At 46.2% G+C, this 20,926-nt stretch overlaps 2 protein-coding genes across 6 annotated transcripts in view; one reads left to right on the top strand and one right to left on the bottom strand.

The window, feature by feature from the left end:
* Positions 1 to 20,926, top strand: part of ZNF776 (zinc finger protein 776) — an 82,416-nt gene that overhangs the window by 8,967 nt on the left and 52,523 nt on the right. The window lies entirely within an intron of this gene.
* Positions 8,480 to 20,581, bottom strand: ZNF154 (zinc finger protein 154). 4 transcript variants are annotated; one of them, XR_008650370.2, is made up of 5 exons: positions 19,814 to 20,581; positions 15,752 to 15,878; positions 12,152 to 13,701; positions 11,895 to 12,052; positions 8,480 to 8,751 (listed from the first exon to the last, which is right to left on the bottom strand). XR_008650370.2 is itself a non-coding variant. In XM_055239935.2 (3 exons), the coding sequence occupies exons 1-3, from the start codon at positions 19,844 to 19,846 to the stop codon at positions 12,548 to 12,550; spliced, it is 1,314 nt and encodes a 437-aa protein (XP_055095910.1). In that variant the 5' UTR covers positions 19,847 to 20,581; the 3' UTR covers positions 8,480 to 12,547. The 4 variants fall into 4 exon arrangements, 1 of the variants encoding a protein (XP_055095910.1); XR_010115185.1 differs by having other exon boundaries at positions 12,301 to 13,701; XR_010115184.1 differs by having other exon boundaries at positions 11,895 to 13,701.

Below are 20,926 nucleotides of genomic sequence, written 5' to 3'. Positions count from 1 at the left end.
TGTAGTGGCGTGATCTCAGCTCACTGCAACCTCCGCCTCCCAGGTTCAAGCGATTCTCCTGTCTCAGCCTCCTGAGTAACTGGGATTACAGGCGCGTGCCACCACGCCCAACTAATTTTTGTATTTTTAGTAGAGACGGGGTTTCACAATCTTGGTCAGGCTGGTCTCGAACTCCTGACCTCATGATCCATCCACCTCAGCCTCCCAAAGTGCTGGGATTACAGGTGTGAGCCACCATGCCCAGCGCAGTTTGTTTATATATTTTTTTAAATAAAAACACAGTGCAGAATAACTGTCTTTAGTAACAAAGACATGTTGGAATTTTCCTCATTCTTCTATGCTGTGTTAAACAATTCTTTTCCTATTGGAAGATTTTTTTTTCTTTTTCTTTCTTTTTTTTTTTTTTTTTGAGGCAGGGTATCACTCTGCTGCCCAGGCAGAGTGCAGTGATGCCATCACAGCTCATTGCAGCTTGGACATCCCAGTCTCAAGGGATCCTGCTGCCTCAGCCTCCCAAGTAGCTGGGACTACAGGCACATGGCTAACTGCCTGGCTAATTTTTTATTTTTGTAGAGATGGGGTTTTGCCGTGTTGCCCAGGCTGGTCTTGAACTCCTGGACTCAAGAGATCCTCCCGCATTGGTCTCCCAAAGTGCTGGGACTACAGATGTGAGCCACCATGCCCGGCCCTCAATTTTTTTTAATTATTATTTATTGATTTTTATTTATTTTGAGACAGAGTGTTGCTCTGTTGCCCAGGCTGGACTACAGAGGCACAATCTCGGCTCACAGCAACCTCTGCCTCCCTGGTTCAAATAATTCTCATGCCTCGGGCTCCCAAGTAGCTAGGACTACGGGTGTGTACTACCACACCCAACTCATTTTTGTATTTTTAGTACAGACAGGGTTTTGCCATGTTGGCCGGGCAAACACCTTGGCCTCCCAAAGTGTTGGGATTACAGGTGTGAACCACTGTGCCTGGCCATAATTTTTAATTTTCTTTTAAAAATTCTCACCACGCATTCCAGAATTTGCATGCATCTGTGTGTGTGTGTGTGTGTGCACAGACGGGGTCTCCCAGGCTAGTCTTTTAACTCCTGGCCTTAAGCATTTTTCCCACCTCTGCCGCCCAAAGTGCTGGGATTACAGAGCATGAGCCACTGCACCTGGCCTTTTCCTCAGTTTTTTGTGCACAATATAATGCCTATATTCCCCATACATTTTTTATTTTTAATCTGCATTAACTCGTTCTCTGTCACTTAAGTCTAAGCATTCAATAATGTATTAAATTAAAACTAAGTGTGTAGTCTTTGCCAATTTCCTTGATGTAAATGCTTATGTTATAGTCAATATTCTTTTTGATTTTTGGTCTATCCTTATTTGGTGATTTTAGATAGGCCATAGTTATAAAGTTAGAACTATATACATATAGATGTATGTACAGCAATACTTTTGGTTTCATTAAGCAGACAGTTACTGAGTGCCTACTTAGTGTTAGCATCTTATTAAAACTGCTTATTAAATCTCCTATCTTCTCTACTAGAGTCTAAGCTTTGAGAAAGCCAAGGCCTTTTTTCCTATTCACTACTGTGGTCCCAGTTCCTAGGAAGATCATAGTGTAAGAGGCCCATTTATGCAAGCTACATAAAGGAGGGAAGTAAAGAAGCCCAGTCCCAACACTGGCGTTCAAGTGTGTCCTACAGTCCTGGAAGGCCTGTCTATACAAAGTGAAAAACAGGAGTTTTGGAGTGACCTGTGGGCAGCGTGAACAAGAGCCCACTTTGGTAAAGTTTTTGTTTGTTCATGCCCTCTTTCAACAATAGCACTCCTCAGCTAAGCATACAGTCGCACTGTTGCTTCCAGCCATCACTCCTTCCTCCTTTCTGTGACCCTACCCATACTCACCCCCAATCCTCTTACCCCATCTCAGGCCATGGATCCACAAGGCCAAGGTTACCCTACTCTCCGGCCCCAGCTGTGGTCAATTTGTTTTTTGTTTTGTTTTGTTTTGAGACAGAGTCTCGCTCTGTCACCCAGGCTGGAGGGCAGTGGCGTAATCTCGGCTCACTGCAAGCTCCGCCTCCCAGGTTCAAGTGATTCTCCTGCCTCAGCCTCCTGAGTAGCTGGGACTACAGGCGCCCACCACCGTGCCCGGCTAATTTTTACATTTTTAGTAGAAACAGAGTTTCACCATATTGGCCAGGCTGGTCTCGAACTCCTGACCTTGTGATCCTTCCGCCTTGGCCTCCCAAAGTGCTGGGATTACAGGTATGAGCCACTGCACCCGGCCACCGTGGTCAATTTCAAACTGCCATATTGACGTCACTGAACCTGGAGTTGGGAAGAATTTCTGGTAACACACCTTTGTATTCTGTTTCCAATACACTGATAGAGTATCCACAGATAGCCAGAAGAATAAAGATGACAGTAAGACAGTAAAATGATCAGGAAGTGGCAAGTTTTAAATATTTGTTTTTTAAACAGTTTCATTGAGATATAATGGACTTAAATTGTATGAGTTTTTATCCTTCACCTTAGAAGAGATTCAGTTGTATATTTTTAAAATATATATTTTGATATTTTTATGCATCTTACATTCCCAAAACCAAATATTTCTTCCAGCCCTTTTCAATTTATCCTTTGCAACGTATAAATTACTGATAGAAGAACATATTCTGCCTTTTGTAGGGGCCATTTACAAATATGTCCGTAAATGGAAGACCTCATTATAAAACCTGATGAACCCTTTATAAAACCTGATGAACCCTTTCCCAGTCTTCTATCATTTATCTTTTTTTTTGAGACAGGGTTTCATTCTGTCACCCAGGCTGGAGTGCAGTGGTGGATTTATCATTTTGTGGTCATTCTTTTTCTTTTTTTTTTTTTTTCAGCATAAGCTATCAAGCAATTCATGGTTGTTCTTGTTTCATCTGTCCCCTTGTGGATTTATAATCACAGATATTTCGTTAAAGGCATAAAGTCTTCAGATTGCATTTCTAAAATTTAAAGACCCTTTCCTAACAATAAGATTAATATACAAAATAAAAATGTGTGTACAAAATTATAAATGTTTAATATACAGTACTGAATTGTATCAACTGCTGCTTAAGACAGATTGCTATCAGCATACAAAATATATTTGATGTTTAGTAGGTGTGTCTTTGAGTTTATTAACCTATACGTATTGCTTACTTTAATATTTTTTTTTTTTTTTTTTGAGATGGCGTCTCGCTCTGTCGCCCAGGCTGGAGTGCAGTGGCACAATCTCGGCTCACTGCAAGCTCCGCCTCCCGGGTTCACGCCATTCTCCTGCCTCAGCCTCTCCGAGTAGCTGGGACTACAGGCGCCTGCCACCACGCCCGGCTAATTTTTTCTATTTTTTAGTAGAGACGGGGTTTCACCGTGGTCTCGAACTCCTGACCTCGTGATCCACCCGCCTCGGCCTCCCAAAGTGCTGGGATTACAAGCGTGAGCCACCGCGCCTGGCCTGCTTACTTTAATATTTATGTAACATTGCTGAACTGCTTGTCCATTAGAACATCCCACATTGTTGATTTGGCTTATTAAATCTCAGATTCTGTTCAATGTGTTCACCACTCACTCCGCCTCCCATTTCCCAGTATTTCCTGTATACTAGATATTGATGGAGTGAGTGATTAAGATCTGTTACAAATGGACAGGTTTATGTTGGTGACAAACGTGGAAACACAGTGTGTCTTTTGCTACCACAACATGAGCAGCCTGGAAATAAACATTACAGGTATCGTGTGTGCTCGTTGTGAGACACGTGTGCAGTGGTGACAGCACATCCTAGCAAAATACACATACATCTGTGGCATACACTGACAGATGTAGGAAACTGACACCCCCTAGCACAGCCTGGAGCCATTTGTGTATGCCACATCCACAACAGAAAAGATGTATGACAAACCTGAAACACATACACGCACAGGCATGTGCAAAACATGCAAGGAACCTGTGAGACGGGATGGAGATACACACCATAGCAGTCTCCACAGAGACTCGTGGGACAGACATGTGCTAGGGATACCCAAAAATCTGATGTGTTGGGCCAGGCGCGGGGCTCACGCCTGTAGTCTCAGCACATTGGGAGGCCGAGGCGGACAGATTACAAGGTCAAGAGTTTGAGACCAGCCTGGCCAACATGGTGAAACCCTGTCTCTACTAAAAATAGGAAAATTAGCTGGGTGTGGTGGTGCGCACCTGTAATCCCAGCTACTCAGGAGGCTGAGGCAGGAGAATTGCTTGAACCCAGGAGGCAGAGGCTACAATGATCCAAGATCGCGCCACTGCACTCCAGCCTGAGCAAGAGCAAGACTCCGTCTCAAAAAAAAAAAAAAAAAAAAAAAAATCTGATGTGTGGGCCACAAACACAAGTGCACTATCTCTGTGGGCCAATTGTGATGAGGCAGGCACAACCTGATGTGATAATACTACTCCCTACACCCATCACTGCATACTAGATGATGTACTGATGAGGGAACTGGTTCATACCCCAGCACAACCTGGAAATACACATGTGTGAGCAGGTTTGACCTAGGTAGAATAGGATGTTTATGAGCTTTATAGGAGGGCTTAGCCCAGATTCAGCCAGTTTCGGAAGTAGTTGGTCAAGTACAGGTGGGAGAAGGAACGCTGTTGGGGATTAGTACTCATTGTCAGTCATTGATTTTACACAGGGCTGGGGAGGAGCAGTTGGGACTAAGGACACCTGCTAGAGGGGTTGGGAGGCGAAGGCCATGGGTACAGAGACACGCGATGGTCACGCTGGACATTCTCAGTTCTTCATCTTCTCTCCCAATGTCTGCAGTAGTGACTGATAACTGAGTGACAGTTTAGTATGGTGTGGAGGAAGCATCCTATGGTGGTGTTTAGATGGAAGACCGAAAGGACCCTAGGAATGAATCATTGCATGTGGTTGTGAGAGAGTGATGTGTTTGGAGTGACACCAGGGACCCTGTTGGAGGTGTTCAGGCAGTGGCAGTGCTGATCATGGGAAGCAAGTTTGTGGAGAAGGACTTCAGGCCCCAGGTGGCAGTGTCCCAGTGTGGTTACTCATGTTCTGGGCTTACCAGACTTGGCAGAGAGGAATCTGCCCAGAGTCTCCTACATTTCCATTCAGAGGAATAAAGGGACCAAGGCAAGCCAACCCAGTTCAGTGTAGACCTCAGCTGCTTGTGTGAGAAACACACTCACCCATCTAAACCCAAAGAATGGACTAAAAGGCACGAAGAACAGCGAAAGTGAGACTTTCAATAACAGTCTTGCAAGATCAGGGGTCTGGTGTAGGCAGGCACATCCAGGGTAGTCACAACAGGTTATTTATCTCCTCACTCGCAAGTCCCTCCTCCCAGTTACTCATTGGTCCACTACTATGAGGTTACAGTCTTCCCAGATGTCATCTAAGTTTCATTATCCCCCTTATAAGGTTAAACCCCAGTCCCCTTCCCTGCTTAAGTTTTGATTTCCAATAATGAAATGTTCTTCCCTTTTATGGCCTGACCCCTTCTCTACATTCTGTGTACCTATTGTGACCTTCTAGATGCATGAGCCATGCGGTTTGTTACATTTGCAGGCTGGCTGCCAGTACTTAGATTTATCATGCCTTGAAAATGGGCTATTTAAAATATTTTCCCACACTTGGCAGCTGTGGTCATGTATGGATGTTGCTTGCCCTCTCTGAACTGCAGATACATTGAGAGACAGGAATGGTCATTCCTCTCTACTCTTTTTGGGGGCAAGGAGGATTAAGTAATGAGGTAATCCTTAGGAAGCGGGTCAATATTAGCTCCACATGAAAACAGTAGTCTTGGCCAGGCGAGGTGACTCACGCCTGTAATCCCAGCACTTTGGGAGGCCGAGGTGGGCGGATCACCTGAGGTTGAGAGTTCAAGACCAGCCTGACCAACATGGTGAAACCCTATCTCTACTAAAACTACAAAAATTAGCTGGGCGTGGTGGCGCGCACCTGTGATCTCAGCTACTCTGGAGGCTGAGGCAGGAGAATCGCTTAAACCCGGGAGGCGGAGGTTGCAGTGAGCCGAAATTGCGCCATTGCACTCCAGCCTGGGTGACAGAAGGAGACTCCATCTCAAAAAAAAAAAAGAAAGAAAGAAAAGTAGTAGTCTTGATTGTCAGCATCCAGGGAAGTGTGCAAACCATTCTCGTCTCAGCCTCCTGAGCAGCTGGCACTACAGGCGCACAACACCATGCCTGGCTAATTTTTGTATTTTTAGTTGAGACAGGGTTTCGCCATGTTGGCCAGGCTGGTCTCAAACTTCAGGCCTCAAGTGATCTACCCTCCTTGGCCTCCCGAAGTGCTGAGATTACAGGTGTGAGCCACTGTGCCCAGCCAGAATTCCTTTTTTTTTTTTTGGAGACGGAGTTTCTTGTTGCCCAGGCTGGAGTGCAGTGGCACTCTCTCAGCTCACTGCAACCTCCAACTCCCAGGTTCAAGCGATTCTCCTGCCTCAGCCTCCCGAGTAGCTGGGATCACAGGCATGTGTCACCACACCCGACTAATTTTGTATTTTTAGTAGAGATGGGGTTTCTCCATGTTGTTCAGGCTGGTCTCAAAACTCCTGACCTCAGGTGATCCGCCCGCCTCGGCCTCCCAAAGTGCTGGGATTACAGGCGTTAGCCACCAAGCCCAGCCTCTTTTTCCCTTCGTTTTATTCTAATCAACCACTGAGGTTCAAAGAGGGGCAGACACAGACCATCACACAGGAAGGGAGGGAAGGGGAGGGGAAAGAGAGCAGGCAGGGCCAAGGTCTGTAGTCACTAACCCAGCCCCGCCCCAGCCCACTCAGCCCCTGTCCCTGGTGTGAGCCACCGCGCCGCCCAGCTGGAATTCTTCATAGTAGAAAAAAGGGAAGGCTTTAGATGTGCCTAATTGGAGTCTGTGGGCCTGAGGAAGCTGAAGGCAGGCTAACTACAAGTAGGGCCTACTCTGTGATTGGTTAGGGACACATACTTGATTTCATCCATTTGTTCTTAAATTGGAAAGGGAGACAAACATTAGAGAAGCTGTTGTCAGTCAAGTCCTTGACGGGTTGTTTGGGACTTTCTCAAGGTCACTTCCTTGGGAAGGAGTCCTTCAGAAATTCACAGTGAGGTCTTTGGACTCTGCAGCCAGTGCTTCTTCCAGAAATTCCATCCAAGTAGAAGCTGTGGGTCGGGGTTCTAAGAAGCCCCATTTCTCTTTCTCTTGTACCTTAAGACCTGCCTGGATCAGGTAAATGATAAGGCATCAACTCACTAGGTGCTGGGGATAGTGCTCGGCCCTGCTTACCACGTGCCTACCACACCTTTTGCCAGGATCCCAGAGAGTACTGTGAGCACGCCTATTCCACAAACATAAAACTGAGGTACCAAGAGGCTGCAAAACCAGCAGAGTCCTGATGTTGGGCAGTGGCAGAGGAGGGATTAAACCCAGGCAGCAGAGGGAGCAGAGGGCCTGGGGCAGCCAGGCACTGGAAGTGCTGCAAGCACCAAGACCCAGGGTGGTAGCCTGCAGGGGGAGGCCAGAGCATGAAGGCAGAGGGAGGTTTTGGGTGCAGCCTCCAAGTAGGGAATGGACAGTTTCAGTGTTGAGGCAGAGTGGCAAAGACAAGAGACCCACAGCCCCCAGGAAACCCTTCAGCTATAAATACCACAGTCCCTCAGCACCTTTCACTCCCCTTCCCAAGGGTACTATCATCACCCTCTCCTCACCTTGGAAAGAAATCAGGGCTCCAACTAGAGCTGCCCTGCTGGAAGTTCGCACTGTCCTTGCCTGATGTATCATCCAGCAGCCCCAAGGCAGCTTCCCTCATTATCCTCTGTCATAAAGATATGATAAGTTTGTTTTTTCTCTAGGTAAAGCCAGTAAGGTAATAGAGCATCACCTGTTAGGGTGAACTATGTGTGACAAATGGTGCTGTCAAATTCGTATTTGAGGACTTCTTGTTGTTTATCTTGAAAACATGTATGTAATGGACTACATCTGCTAGGCCATATGAAGGAGTGAGGCTTTTTTCTTACCTTGCAATTTCTTAGTGGATTGTCTGTGATGTGCATCACATTCTGGTTTAAATGCTTAACAAAAGTGTTTTCTGTCTCTACCTTCGTGGAGAGGATTTCTGGGTTGGGAAAGGTTTCGTATTTATTTCACTGTTGCCCTCACACACCTGTCTGCTGGGACAAAATCTCAATCACTGATTTCATCAACATCTAGTGTACAAGTTAAACAGTGTCAGAGATTCAATAAGCCAAATCTAGAATACAGCGAATTCTAATAAAAAAATGACTCATCAACTTCAAGAAATAAGAAAACAAAGGTAAATGGAACCTGTAGGTTACAGACTTATGAGATACAACTACTGAAAGCTATTATATATATATTTGGATCCTGAATACAAATGATCTTCCTTAAGAAACGCATTGTTTCAGACAACTGAGAAAACAGAAGCGATAAAATATTTACATTTTAAAATATATTTGTGTGATTTTTTGGGGGGGTTATAAAAGAGCCTTTACATTTTAAAATTGCCTTCTGAAGAGGCTATGCATTAAATGATATGACGTCTGGGATTATAAGTAAAATAACCCACTAGTACACATGAGGACCGATGAAACATAAATGACTATGAAATGATAAATGGTGAAGGAAAAAAATAGTGAAGGAAGACTGGAGAAAGGTTCATCTGGCTTCATAACAGTCTTTTCCATCTTTTTTTGTAATTGAACACAGCTGTAACAGGAGACAAAATATGTCATTGTACCAGTAATTTTTACACAATGAAAATTAATTTTATATGTTGAGAATGAACCAAAAAGATAGATGGAAACTTGGTTCCAGGGTATAAGCATGTATGAAAATATCAAAATACGCATTTTAAATATAAGCACTTTAAGTTCCATTATACCTCAAACTACTTTAAAAAACTACTCAAAATATCCATAACAAATTAATGAATAAATGAATACTGGTATATCCACAGAACATCATACTTCTCAGCAATATAAAAAAAGAAACTACTCATAGAGGTATAATGATGAATCTCAAAATAAATACATGAATATACCCAGGGATTAAAAAAGAGTAAATACGTTATAGTTTCAATCATATAAAATTCTAGCAAATGAAAACTAACATATTATAATGGAAAGTAAATCAATAGTTGCCTATAGGCAGATAATTATTAAAGGACAATGAGGTAACTTGTGGAATGACAGGTTCATTGTCATGATTGTGAAGAAACAACTTCTTCCTAATCATTTCACTACATTTTATTTTCTACATTCTTGAGGTTATTCGTGGCCACTATCAGTATGGTAGAAATAGAATATATTAGGATGCTATCAGCAACTCTTCCCAATTCTACATTCAGTAACATGTTGGCAGTTTCAAAATTGGCATGGTGGGAGCAATTACAGGTTAATATGAATATCAAAGCTGATCAAATTATATAGTTTAAATATGTACCATTTATTCTTATGAAAGTTATTAGGTTAGTGCAAAAGTAATTGCTGGTTTTACATGTTGGACTTTGCCATTTTATATTGGAAAACATTCTTAAATAAATGTGGTTATACATCATTTTAATAGGCATTTCTCACTTTCTGTTTTTTTTTGCTGACTTACTACTTGCTGTTTATGTTTATTTTAGACTATGGAAATGTTAGACAAAACTCAAATTTCAGCGATTTTTTTGAGACAGAGTCTTGCTCTGTTGCCCAGGCTGGAATGCAGTGACATGATCTTGGCTCACTGCAACCTCCACCTCCTGGGGTTCAAACAATTCTCGTGCCTCAGGCTCCTCAGTAGCTGGGATTACAGGTGCATGCCACTATGCCCAGCTAATTTTTGTATTTTTAGTAGAGACAGGGTTTCACCATGTTGGCCAGGCTGGTCTCAAACTCCTGACCTCGTGATCCACCCACCTCAGCCTCCCAAAGTGCTGGGATTACAGGTGTGAGCCACCGCGTCCGGCCTCTTTTTTTTTTTTGAGATGGAGTCTTGATCTGTCTGTCGTCCAGGCTGGAGTGCAGTGGCGTGATCTTGGCTCACTGTGACTTCTGCCTCCCGGGTTCAAGTGATTCTCCTGCCTCAGCCTCTCAAGTAGCTGGGACTACAGGCACATGCCACCATGCCCGGCTAATTTTTGTATTTTTAGTAGAGATGAGGTTTCAATATGTTGGTCAGGCTGGTCTCTAACTCCTGACCTTGTGATCCACCTACCGCAGCCTCCCAAAGTGCTGGGATTACAGGCGTGAGCCACCGCACCCGGCTGAGATTTTCTTACTTGAGCTCACAATGGGTCATAAAGCAGCAGAGACAACTCATAATATAAACACATTTGGCCCAGGAACTGCTAATGAATGTACAGTGCAGTGGTGGTTCAAGAAGTTTTGGAAAGGAGACAAGAGCCTTGAGGAGAAGGAGTGTAGTGGCCAGCCACTGGAAGTTGACAGTGACCAATTGAGAGCAATTTTAGAAGCTGATCCTCTTACAACTACATGAGAAGTTGCCTAAGAACTCAACGTCAACCATTCCATGGTTGTTCAGCATTTGAAGGAAATTGGAACGGTGAAAAAGCTCGGCTGGGCACAGTGGCTCATGCCTGTAAATCCCAGCACTTTGGGAGGCCAAGGTCGGTGGATCAAATGAAGTCAGGAGTTCGAGACCAGCCTGGCCAACATGGTGAAACCCCATGTCTACTAAAAATGCAAAAATCAGCCGGGTGTGGTGGCAGGTGCCTGTAATCCCAGCTACTTGGGAGGCTGAGGCAGGAGAATCGCTTGAACCTGGGAGGCGGAGGTTGCAATGAGCTAAGATAGTGCCATTGCCCTCCAGCCTGGGCGGCAGAGCAAGACTCTGACTCAAAAAAAAATAAAAATAAAAATAAATCATGGTTCAAAACCACAGTTACTTTTGCACCAACCTAACAAAATATGGTTCAAAATAAAAGTCTGAATTTCCTATTGTTTTTGGAAAATCAGGTTGGACAACCCTATGTTGATTCCACCATCTCTCTCCTCATGTCCTGGGAGAGGATTTTGCCTCAGTGATCGCAAATACAAGTGGACAGTGAAGGCCATTTCCACCTGACTCAACAGAAATGTTGGCTGGATCACAAAGCCTATATCAATGGCCTAGACCTCCCTTCTCTGTCCTTGTTTTCCTGCCTACATAGCAATGACCTTGAAGTGAACATCCCAGAGGCTACAGGGTTCCATAAAATTTCTGACAATGACCTCAGCTACACAAGATACACAATTCTGTAGGTCCTGAGAATTTCTGTACCTGCTCATCCTTAAGAGCCATAATAACGAACATCATGGAAACCTCTGTAAAAGGGGCACATTCTATTTATTGCAGTGTTATTGCAGTTTTCCACTCTCTATCAATCCAGTACTTCTATAACAATTATAATTCCTACTATTATCTTACCACCTGTGGTGCTACCCTATGGAATTCAGGATATCAAGGCATACAGGACCTGGGGAACAGATTTCCCCCACTGGCACTGAACACGATGCAGTATTCCTTGTGAACAAGAGAACAATTTCGTGTTGCTTTCAGAAGGACCAAAGGATGTCAAGTAACTGCTGCCTCCTCAGGCTGACCTCTGTGGCATCCAGGATATAAATTAGGACAATACCCTGTAGTTTTTTCTCAGAGGCCTTGAATAGCAATGAAAACTAGGCTCAAACTAGAGAGACAGCTATATTCTGCCATCCTACTGTCCCTGTCCCTGTTGAGCTACACAATGTTTGGGATCTCCAAAAAAAGTTATTCACCCCTTCATGTTAGCAGAACCCAACTGTTTTCAAACCAACCCATACATATAGAACCCCCAAGATTAATAAGGCCTTTATTATTGTACAAACCAAGGCAATAAGAGGCAGGTGGTTCCCACAGTTGGTGATTTGAAGGCTGGCAAACTCTATCAAGAGTCATGTGAGACCAATAATATCCTGAAATATGTAGTCCCTCTTTTCAGGTCACCAGCAGAGTCCTCTGGGCCAAACTGGGTCAGGTCCATGGCCTAACTCATCAGAAAGGAAAAAAAAAAAAAGAAAGGAATAAATGCTTAGGCTATTTACAAATTCCTCCCATGAACAGGAGAACACCAAGGTTCACTTACCTGAATACACTGGGATGGGTGAGTGGTGCATACTAGTGGTCACCTGCCAGGTAGTAGAGGTAAAATGGCTTCCACTATAGTATCAGCAGAGACATAAATCTGACATGGGCCCTGGGCAGGGCAAAAGGTGCAATGCAGTTCGCACATACCTGGAATTTATGGAGATGTTCAGATATAGGATGTTCAATTCAGGCTGATGCCACCCTCATAAGGGATCTCCTTCAGAGCTGTTATATCAACCGGACATCCCTACATGTCAAAAGTGTCTTTCCCTTGTGAACTGTGTGGCACTCAATGAGATACGGCCTTCAGCTGAAGCTTTCTGACATTACTGTGTTCTCAAGGACTTTCTCCAGGGTGCTAACAGATTTTCCACATTTGCCACTCATAAGGCTTTTATCGACTATGAATTCTCTGATGTTTAATAAGGCTGGAGTTATGGCTAAAGGATTTCCCACATTCTGTGCACTCATAAGGCTTCTCCCCAGTGTGAACCCTCCTGTGCTTAATGAGGCCGGAATTTTGAGTAAAGGATTTCCCACATTCACTGCACTCATAGGGTCTTGATCCAGTGTGAACTCTCTGGTGTTTTCGGAGACTGGAGCTGTAGGGAAAGAACTTCCCACATTCACTGCACTCATATGGCCTTTCCCCAGTGTGAACTCCCCGATGTTGAAGGAGTGCAGACCTTTGGCTAAAGGATTTCCCACATTCGCTGCATTTATAAGGCCTTTCTCCAGTGTGAACCCTATGGTGTTCAATGAGGCTAGAGTTTTGGCTAAATGACTTCCCACATTCGCTGCACTCATAAGGCCTGGATCCACTATGAACTTTCTGGTGCTTTATGAGGCTGGAATGATATGTAAAAAACTTCCCACATTCACTGCACTCATAAGGCCTCTCCCCAGTATGAACTCCCCGATGTTGAAGGAGTGCAGACCTTTGGCTAAAGGATTTCCCACATTCACTGCACTCATATGGCCTTTCCCCAGTGTGAACTCTCCGATGTTTAATGAGGTTAGACTTGTTGCTAAATAATTTTCCACATTCATCACATTCATGAGGTCGTACTGCAGTGTGAACTCTCCGGTGCTGAATGAGACTAGAGCTTTGCCTAAAGGACTTCCCACACTCTCGACATTCATAAGGCTTTTCTCCAGTGTGAACTCTCCAATGGTCATTGAGGCTGTAGCTTTTGCTAAAGGATTTCCCACATTCACTGCATATGTAACATCTTTCTGTAGTGAGGGTTCTCTGCTGCTGAACAAGTGTGTGTTCACGGCTGAATGCTTTTGTGTGTTCTCCACAGTTGTAATGAGTTTTTCCTCTGTGACTGACGGCCCCACCATCGTTTCTGCTATTTGATTGCTCCCCAGTGTGAACAGCCTGTTGATGGAGAAATCCCAACTTGGCCAGGAAGTCCTTCCCAACTTCTTTGCAGGTGGAAGGCTCCTCTGACACATGGAATGTGCAGGTCTTCACAAACAAGGCTCTGCCCACATTGCTTCTGAAACGTTTTTCTCCAAGGTGCTGCTTCTGGTGATGAACATCTGCAATGAAATACAATTATTTCCCACATGCCCCACCCCTATATAATTTCTGCCTATGATGTGTCCCCTAGGGCCCAGCCAGGAGCAAAATGTCTCTCAAGACCAGGCTACATGTCTCACAGGGGTGGGCCTTCTAGGGAGAAAGATCTGCCTTAGAAGTCCTGAGTTGGGTCACTCCTTCTAAAGAAATGCTCTGCTCAGAAGGTGCCTCCTCATCCACCACTCTATGCCAAAAACCTAAAAGCAAGAAATGCTAGTGAAGTGCACATTAACTATGGTGGGAGGGGGCAGCCCCTAAACAGGTGTGTGTATGACAAACCCAGGAACAAGTCCATGGGATTGTTTGCATGACAGTAGAGTTGGGTTCAGGTTGCAGATGAGGCTGTTAGCAATTCTAGGATATAAAGATTACAAGAATGGGCCGGGTGCAGTGGCTCACGCCTATAATCCCAGCACTTTGGGAGGCCAAGGTGGGTGAATCACAAAGTTAGGAGTTTGAGACCAGCCTCGCCAATATGGTGAAACCCCGTCTCTACTAAAAATACAAAAATTAGCTGGGCACGGTGGTGGGTGCCTGTAGTCCCAGCTACTCAGGAGGCTGAGGCAGGAGAATTGCTTAAACCCGGGAGGCGGAGGCTGCAGCGAGCCAAGATTGCACCACTGCACTCCAGCCTGGGTGACAGAAGGAGACTCCATCTCAAAAAAAAAAATATTACAGGAATGTGGGAGAGCTCAAGAGGTAAAGGCCACAACCATGAGGTATCACAAAGAGAGAGGCAGGGTCTAATACTAAATCCTCTGCAAACAACTTTAGCAGAAGCTTATCTGCTGGTGACACATGAGTGCTATGTAGAATAGTATATGCAAGCCCAAGGAAATACGACTGCAATGCAGCAGCTGACCTTCAAGGACTGTTTAAGAGTATGTGCAAGGACAGGTGCGGTGGCTCACACCTGTAATCCCAGCACTTTGGGAGGCCAAGGCGGGTGGATCACGAGGTCAGGAGTTCAAGATCAGCCTGGCCAAGATGGTGAAACCCCATCTCTAAAGAAATACAAAAATTAGCCAGGTGCAGTGGCAGGCGCCTGTAATCCTAGCTACTCAGGAGGCTGAGGCAGGAGAATCGCTTGAACCTGGGAGGCAGAGGTTGCAGTAAGCCAAGATCACGCCACTGTACTCCAGCCTGGGTGACAGAGTGAGACTCCGTCTCAAAAAAAAAGAGTATGTTAATACCTCATGACACACTGTGTAGACGCTAACATTAGAAAGAACTGCAGATGTAGCAGTGAGAAAAACAGATAAGATATGGAGTCCAGAGATGTGAGGATTAGCCCCAGGCTGGATGTTAAGAGCAGAAGTGACAAGTAGTAGAGCCAACATGTCAGCAAAATGTCAAGAATGGTGAAGGGAAACCGGAAGTGAGCTGCGACCACTGGCATTGGCACCAAAATGCTTGCCAAACAAAATAGGTTGCTGCTCTGATACAGCATCTGGATAATGTAAGTACTAAGGGAAGAAAGAACAGAAGGGCAGCCTGCACTGTCCCACAAAAAACTCAGCACATGACAACCCACAGGAAACACACACACACAAATACTACAAAGAAAATTTCAGAGGAATACTTTGTAAGAAGAGTCCATGGTCTACATAAGTAGTGACCATGTCAGTGACAATAACCCCTGGCATAGGCAGGCATAATGAAATGCCAGCTACGAGATGGAAGTAGTAGCTGGGGCACACAGGATCCTCAAATCTGGAAAAAGTCACCCAGACATGGAGGGGACAACCAAGGTGGGATGCACTAGGGTGACTGCAAGACTGCAGACTGAATTCTTCCCTATGAGGCTGTGGGGAAACAGGTGCTGGGGCTCCTCAAGGAGAGGGAGAGGAGAAGACAGTATGCACGCCTTAGTCTTACCAATGACAGAACTATGCAGGGAACTGAAAGCAGAGCCCATAGTCTTGTCATGAGAAGGACAGACCTGCCTATAGGGAAAAGAGGAAGGGCACAGACTAGCTCAGGGCACAGGAATGGGTAAAAGAACCTTACCTAGAGAGGTTAAAAGAGCCAAGTTCTCCAGCATCACATCACGGTACAGGCATCTTTGAGCCTCATCAAGGAGACCCCATTCCTCCCAGGAGAAGTGTACGGCCACATCTTCAAAGGTCACAGTGCCCTGCCACAATGGGAACAGATGAAACCACCAAGAACCCCTATCCCAAGGACCCACAATGCATACCCCCACATCTTTACCCCATGCCCATTCTCTTCCCAAGCTCCCCAACTGAGAGGAGAAACCAACACATGGATAAATAGGCATCTAAGCTGGGGGCCTGGCATGGAAGGACCCATACTATCCCATCATGAAATCCCCCTGAAATGTCCAAGGTCATCCAAGTCTCAATACCAGGGCCCTGCAGCTCTCACTTACTCCCTTTCCAGATGCACGTCATTCTTCAGAATACACATCCCTCCTAACTCCAGACACCATAGCCCCAAGCCCAGGGCTGCCACCTCACTGCCCACACCATAGGCATCTCTTACCCCCCATGTCACTGTTCTAATCTCTTCCTCTTTACCCCATTAGCAAAGGCAGGATTGCCACACTAGGGTTATGGATATGGCCAAACACACAATACCTGACACTAGAAAGACGATACAGCAGCCGGGCACGGTGGCTCATGCCTGTAATCCCAGCACTTTGGGAGGCCAAGGCGGGCGGATCATGAGGTCAGGAGTTCAAGACCAGCCTGACCAATATGGTGAAACCCCATCTCTACTAAAAATACAAAAATTAGCCGGGCGTGGTGACGCACACCTGTAATCCCAGCTACTCAGGAGGCTGAGGCAGGAGAATTGCTTGAACCCAGGAGGTGGAGGTTACAGCGAGCTGAGATTGTGAAACTGCACTCCAGTCTGGGCAACAGTGTGAGACTCCGTCTCAAAAAAAAAAAAAAGATGATATAGCAGTTTTATTAATCATACATACATAGAACCTGGGAGATGAAGACAATATGTACCACACAGGGTCACATGGGGGTCTAGTCCAGAAAAAAAGTGAATAACCAAAAGCTGTGGAATGCAAGCAGTTTGAAAACAAAAGGATCAACTGCCCCCTGGTTCCCACAGTGGGCTTGTTTGGAAAACTCCATGGCTTGGTAGGGAGCTGAAATCTGCTACAAAGTGATAGGCAGAAATTGTGCCTGGTCTCCTTGATTAAAAGGGTTGTCTGTTTGGGAGAAGAGTAGGGAGGGAAACTTGTACTCAGGCCATTTGATGCCACCCTGATTTCACCAGATGTCATACTGGGCCTTAATTTTAGACTTTACACCATAACTTAGCACACAGCATCCAGAGTATGCTTGACAAATTCAAACGGACCTAATACTACCCTAGATCTCCCAGGGCATCCACTAGTGGTAGCAGCCCCAAATCCTATGAGGGCTCCCTGGCTGTCTCCATTCTTTGCCTCAGACTTACGCCACACAGAACCACATGTGCATCTCAGATACCCATGGCCCTATTCCACTTCTGTGCTGCACTTGCAATCCCCTCAGCAGTAACAACCTTCCTCTGTCCACTTAACACTCAAAGACTAGCTCCACTGATCACCTACCCCAGGCCAAGTGACTGTCACAGATGACCACATCGGCACCTGGCCTTATCCTCCAGGTTGAATAAACACCCCAGGCCCCATCAAAGTCATCAAAGAATCCTGGTGATTCCACAGAGTGCTGAATAAGCACTAAGGAAAAAAAGGACAGCCATTTGCCTCAAATACACCTATGCCTCTGCATCCACCTTACATCCACTCTTTCCTTGAAAGCGTATGCCACCTGCCCAACTATCCTCTCCAAACACCCTACCACCATAGCCACTAACCTCCCTTACCTCTGTTTAGAAAGCCCAAGAACATCACCCACTTATCCAACCAAAAGGCTTGGTCCTTAGCCCCCACTCTGCCCTTCCTGGCCAAATAACCTGTACCAACATGCCTAAAGATGAACCCTTGTAGTCCAGATGCGGTGGCTCACGCCTATAATCCCAGAACTCTGGGTGGCTGAGGCGGGTGGATCACCTGAGGTCGGGAGTTCAAGACTAGCCTGACCAACATGGAGAAACCCTGTCTTTACTAAATAAATACAAAATTAGCCGGGCGTGGTGGCGCATGCCTGTAATCCCAGCTACTCGGGAGGCTGAGGCAGGAGAATTGCTTGAACCCGGGAGGCGGAGGTTGTGGTGAGCTAAGCTCACACCATTGCACTCCAGGCTGGGCAACAAGAGCGACACTCCATCTCCAAAAAAAAAAAAAAAAAAAAAAGATCAACCCTTCTAAATGTAATCCACAGCTCACTCACCTTAGTCCACACAATGACCACCACATTTTGGATGTCTCCATTCTGAAGCACTCCCCAGATTTCCAGACCTGGGTGTTCAGCCACCTACTTAATGTCTCTGAAACATCTCAAACTCTTACACGACCAAATAAAGCTCCTGTTGTCTCCAGTGAATATTACTGTTAATACCAACTTCTCCATCTCAGTTGAAGAACCATGGGGTCATCCCTGAATCCTGTTTCACTCCCCCACTGTCTACATCAGAAAATTTAGTAGCTCCCTTTAAAAATTTGCATCCAGAATGCAACACATCTCCTAATCAATGACTCTGGACTGACTGTAGCTTCCACTCTAATCTTCTTTCCTCTTCCCTCAACCCCACAGTCTGCTCTCCAGGCTAACAGGATGGACCCTGTTAGGACTTAGGTAAGATCACCTCCCTTTTCTAACCCAAATCTCTCATTACCTCCAGAATAGGTACCCAACTTCTCAGGCAGCCACTGCAGTCCTGACTCCTTCCCCCTGCTCTTTGTTCCCAGCTAAAAGGAAACAGATCTATGGTTTCCTCAAAAATCTCAGCTTAGTTTTACTAAGCACTTGCGCCTCCTGATACCAGTGCCAGAGATAACCTTTCACAAGTTTCTACTGGCTGACAAAAATGGGAACACCTCAGTATAACCCCTGGCACGGACTTAGAGCCCTGGGCTTGGAATTTCTCCAGGACACCAGACCCAGGATTGGGGTAACAGCACCTAAGAATACTAGGAAACCACAATCCCAAGAACATGGGGGTAGGGGCTACTGAGGGACCGAATACTCTCCACTTCTCTATGTGAGTTCCATACGCCCTTCTACAACTAGGAGAACCAGGGAAAGAGGAATGCATCCCTGGTGAGGCTAGATGGGCTCAAGCCTCCCTGTGGCCCTGCCTGGCCCTGAACTCAGCCTGGCCCTGAACTCAGGCTGGCTGTTTTACTTTCAGGTCTCAGTGCTGTCACCTCTTGCCAACTGTAGGGCAATGAAAAAAAAATGCAGCCTCCCACTATCTCAATGTCCTTATCGCCCCATCGCTGCTCTTCCTGTGAACAGTCTTTGGAAAAGTTTTTAAACCCTAACATAGGGTGGGCGCGGTGGCTCACGCCTGTAATCCCAGCACTTTGGGAGGCCGAGGCAGGAGGATCACTTGAGGTCAGGAGTTCCAGACCAGTCTGGCCAAAATGGTGAAATCCCATCTCTACTAAAAATACAAAAAATTAGCTGGACGCTGTAATCCCAGCTGCAGGCTTGTAATCCCAGCTGCTGGGGAGGCTGAGGCAGGAGAATCGCTTGAACCCGGGAGTCGGAGGTTGCAGTGACCCGAGATCGCGTCACTGCACTCCAGCCTGGGCGATAAGAGCGAAACTCCGTCTCAAAGAAAAAAAAACTAACATAAATGGCGTCCCTCCTTTGTTTAGAACTCTCCGTGGCTTCTAGCGTCCTCACAATGACGGTACAACCCTAGGAGTAACTCCGCCTCATATTCTTCGTTCCCTGCAGAAAACAGCTTTCCGAATTCTCCTGGCTCAGTCGCGCCTCAACTTTGCACGCGCCGGTTCCTCCGCCTGTCACGCTCTCCCACAGCTCGTCACACGTAGTGTCAGAAACAGGGCCCCACCCACGAGGGCCTCAGTGTCCCCGACCCTGGGCTGCGGGGACGCGAGCAGGCGCCCCTCACTGATGGCTTTAGAACGTGGGTGGGGGAAGGTGTGTGAGGCCGGGAAGACGCAGCACTCACCTGAGCTGGCGTCCTCAGAGTGGCCGCTGCCATTAGACTCTGTGGGTAGAGCTGGGCCAGGAGCGGCGGGCGACCAAGGTAGGGACCCGGGGACAGCGGTCCCTATCCCGGGCCTGACGTGGGTCCCCCAGGGCGGCGTAGCCAAGGCTTAGACGCTTTCGTGCAGCAGGGACGACGACTCCCCTCACGCCTTCGTGGCCCCAACCCGGTGCTCTGCTATCTCTGATCCGGTGAACACACCTCAGAGAAGCCAAAATGGCCGCCGCGAAGAGGACCCCCAAAAGTCCTGTCCTTTCTTTTTGTGACTCTCAAAGTCGGTCTTCTGAGCTTACTGGCTTAGTAGCGTGGCGTTCAACGCAGAGCATTCTAGGTAATGTAGTTTTCATAGATGCCGAGGTCGGTGCCGGGGACCCTTTGCATCAACCTCTTGGAGTAAAAGCGAAGCTCCAGGGCCCTGGGCGATGATAAATGGCTTATCCAAGTCCTAGGGCAGTGGAGGGGCTTCGCCCTTTCTTAAATGGGTCGTAATCAGACAGCTTATTAGAGGTGCCATCTGCAACTGATCACCCAAGTGTTTGGGGAATATTATTTCACACTTCATAAAGTTCAGCAGGCTCCCAGAGGCTAAAATTATTATCAGACGCTCCCTAAGGCTGCCAATCCAAATATATACATCATTCCATAGAACCATTCAGACACGAAATATATCCACTAGTAGGGAAGCTAATAAACATTACCATGTAAGTTTATTCCTTTTTTTTTTTTTTTTTTTAAAGACAAAGTTTCCCTCTGTCCCCCAGGCTGGAGTGCAGCGGCCCATCTGGGATCACTGCAACCTCTGCCTCCCGGGTTCAAGCGATTCTCATGCCTCAGCCTTCCAAGTAGCTGGGACTATAGGCGCGCGCCACCACGCCAGGCTAATTTTTTGTGTTTTCAGTAGAGACAGGGTTTCACTATGGTGGTCCCAAACTCCTGGCCCAAGGGGATCTGCCCGCCTCGGCCTCTCAAAGTGCTGGGATTACAGGCGTAAGCCACCGCACCCAGCCTCTATCATATTACATTTCAAATGTATGCACTCGGAAGCATTGAAGTCAGTCTGTGCACTTTTGGTCA

Source organism: Symphalangus syndactylus, chromosome 13 (genome assembly GCF_028878055.3).
Source record: "Symphalangus syndactylus isolate Jambi chromosome 13, NHGRI_mSymSyn1-v2.1_pri, whole genome shotgun sequence".
NCBI lineage: Eukaryota > Metazoa > Chordata > Mammalia > Primates > Hylobatidae > Symphalangus > Symphalangus syndactylus.
This window is presented reverse-complemented; position numbering and strand designations above follow the sequence as displayed.

What these genes read in the sequence shown, in the direction of transcription:
- ZNF154 (XM_055239935.2), bottom strand. Translation starts at nt 19,846, where the DNA reads ATGGCAGCGGCCACTCTGAGGACGCCAGCTCAG. An exon ending in CTCTGAGGACGCCAGCTCAG is followed by an intron (nt 15,879 to 19,813) that starts GTGAGTGCTGCG and finishes CCATTGTGGCAG; the next exon opens with GGCACTGTGACCTTTGAAGA. An exon ending in GGCTCTTTTAACCTCTCTAG is followed by an intron (nt 13,702 to 15,751) that starts GTAAGGTTCTTT and finishes ATTTCATTGCAG; the next exon opens with ATGTTCATCACCAGAAGCAG.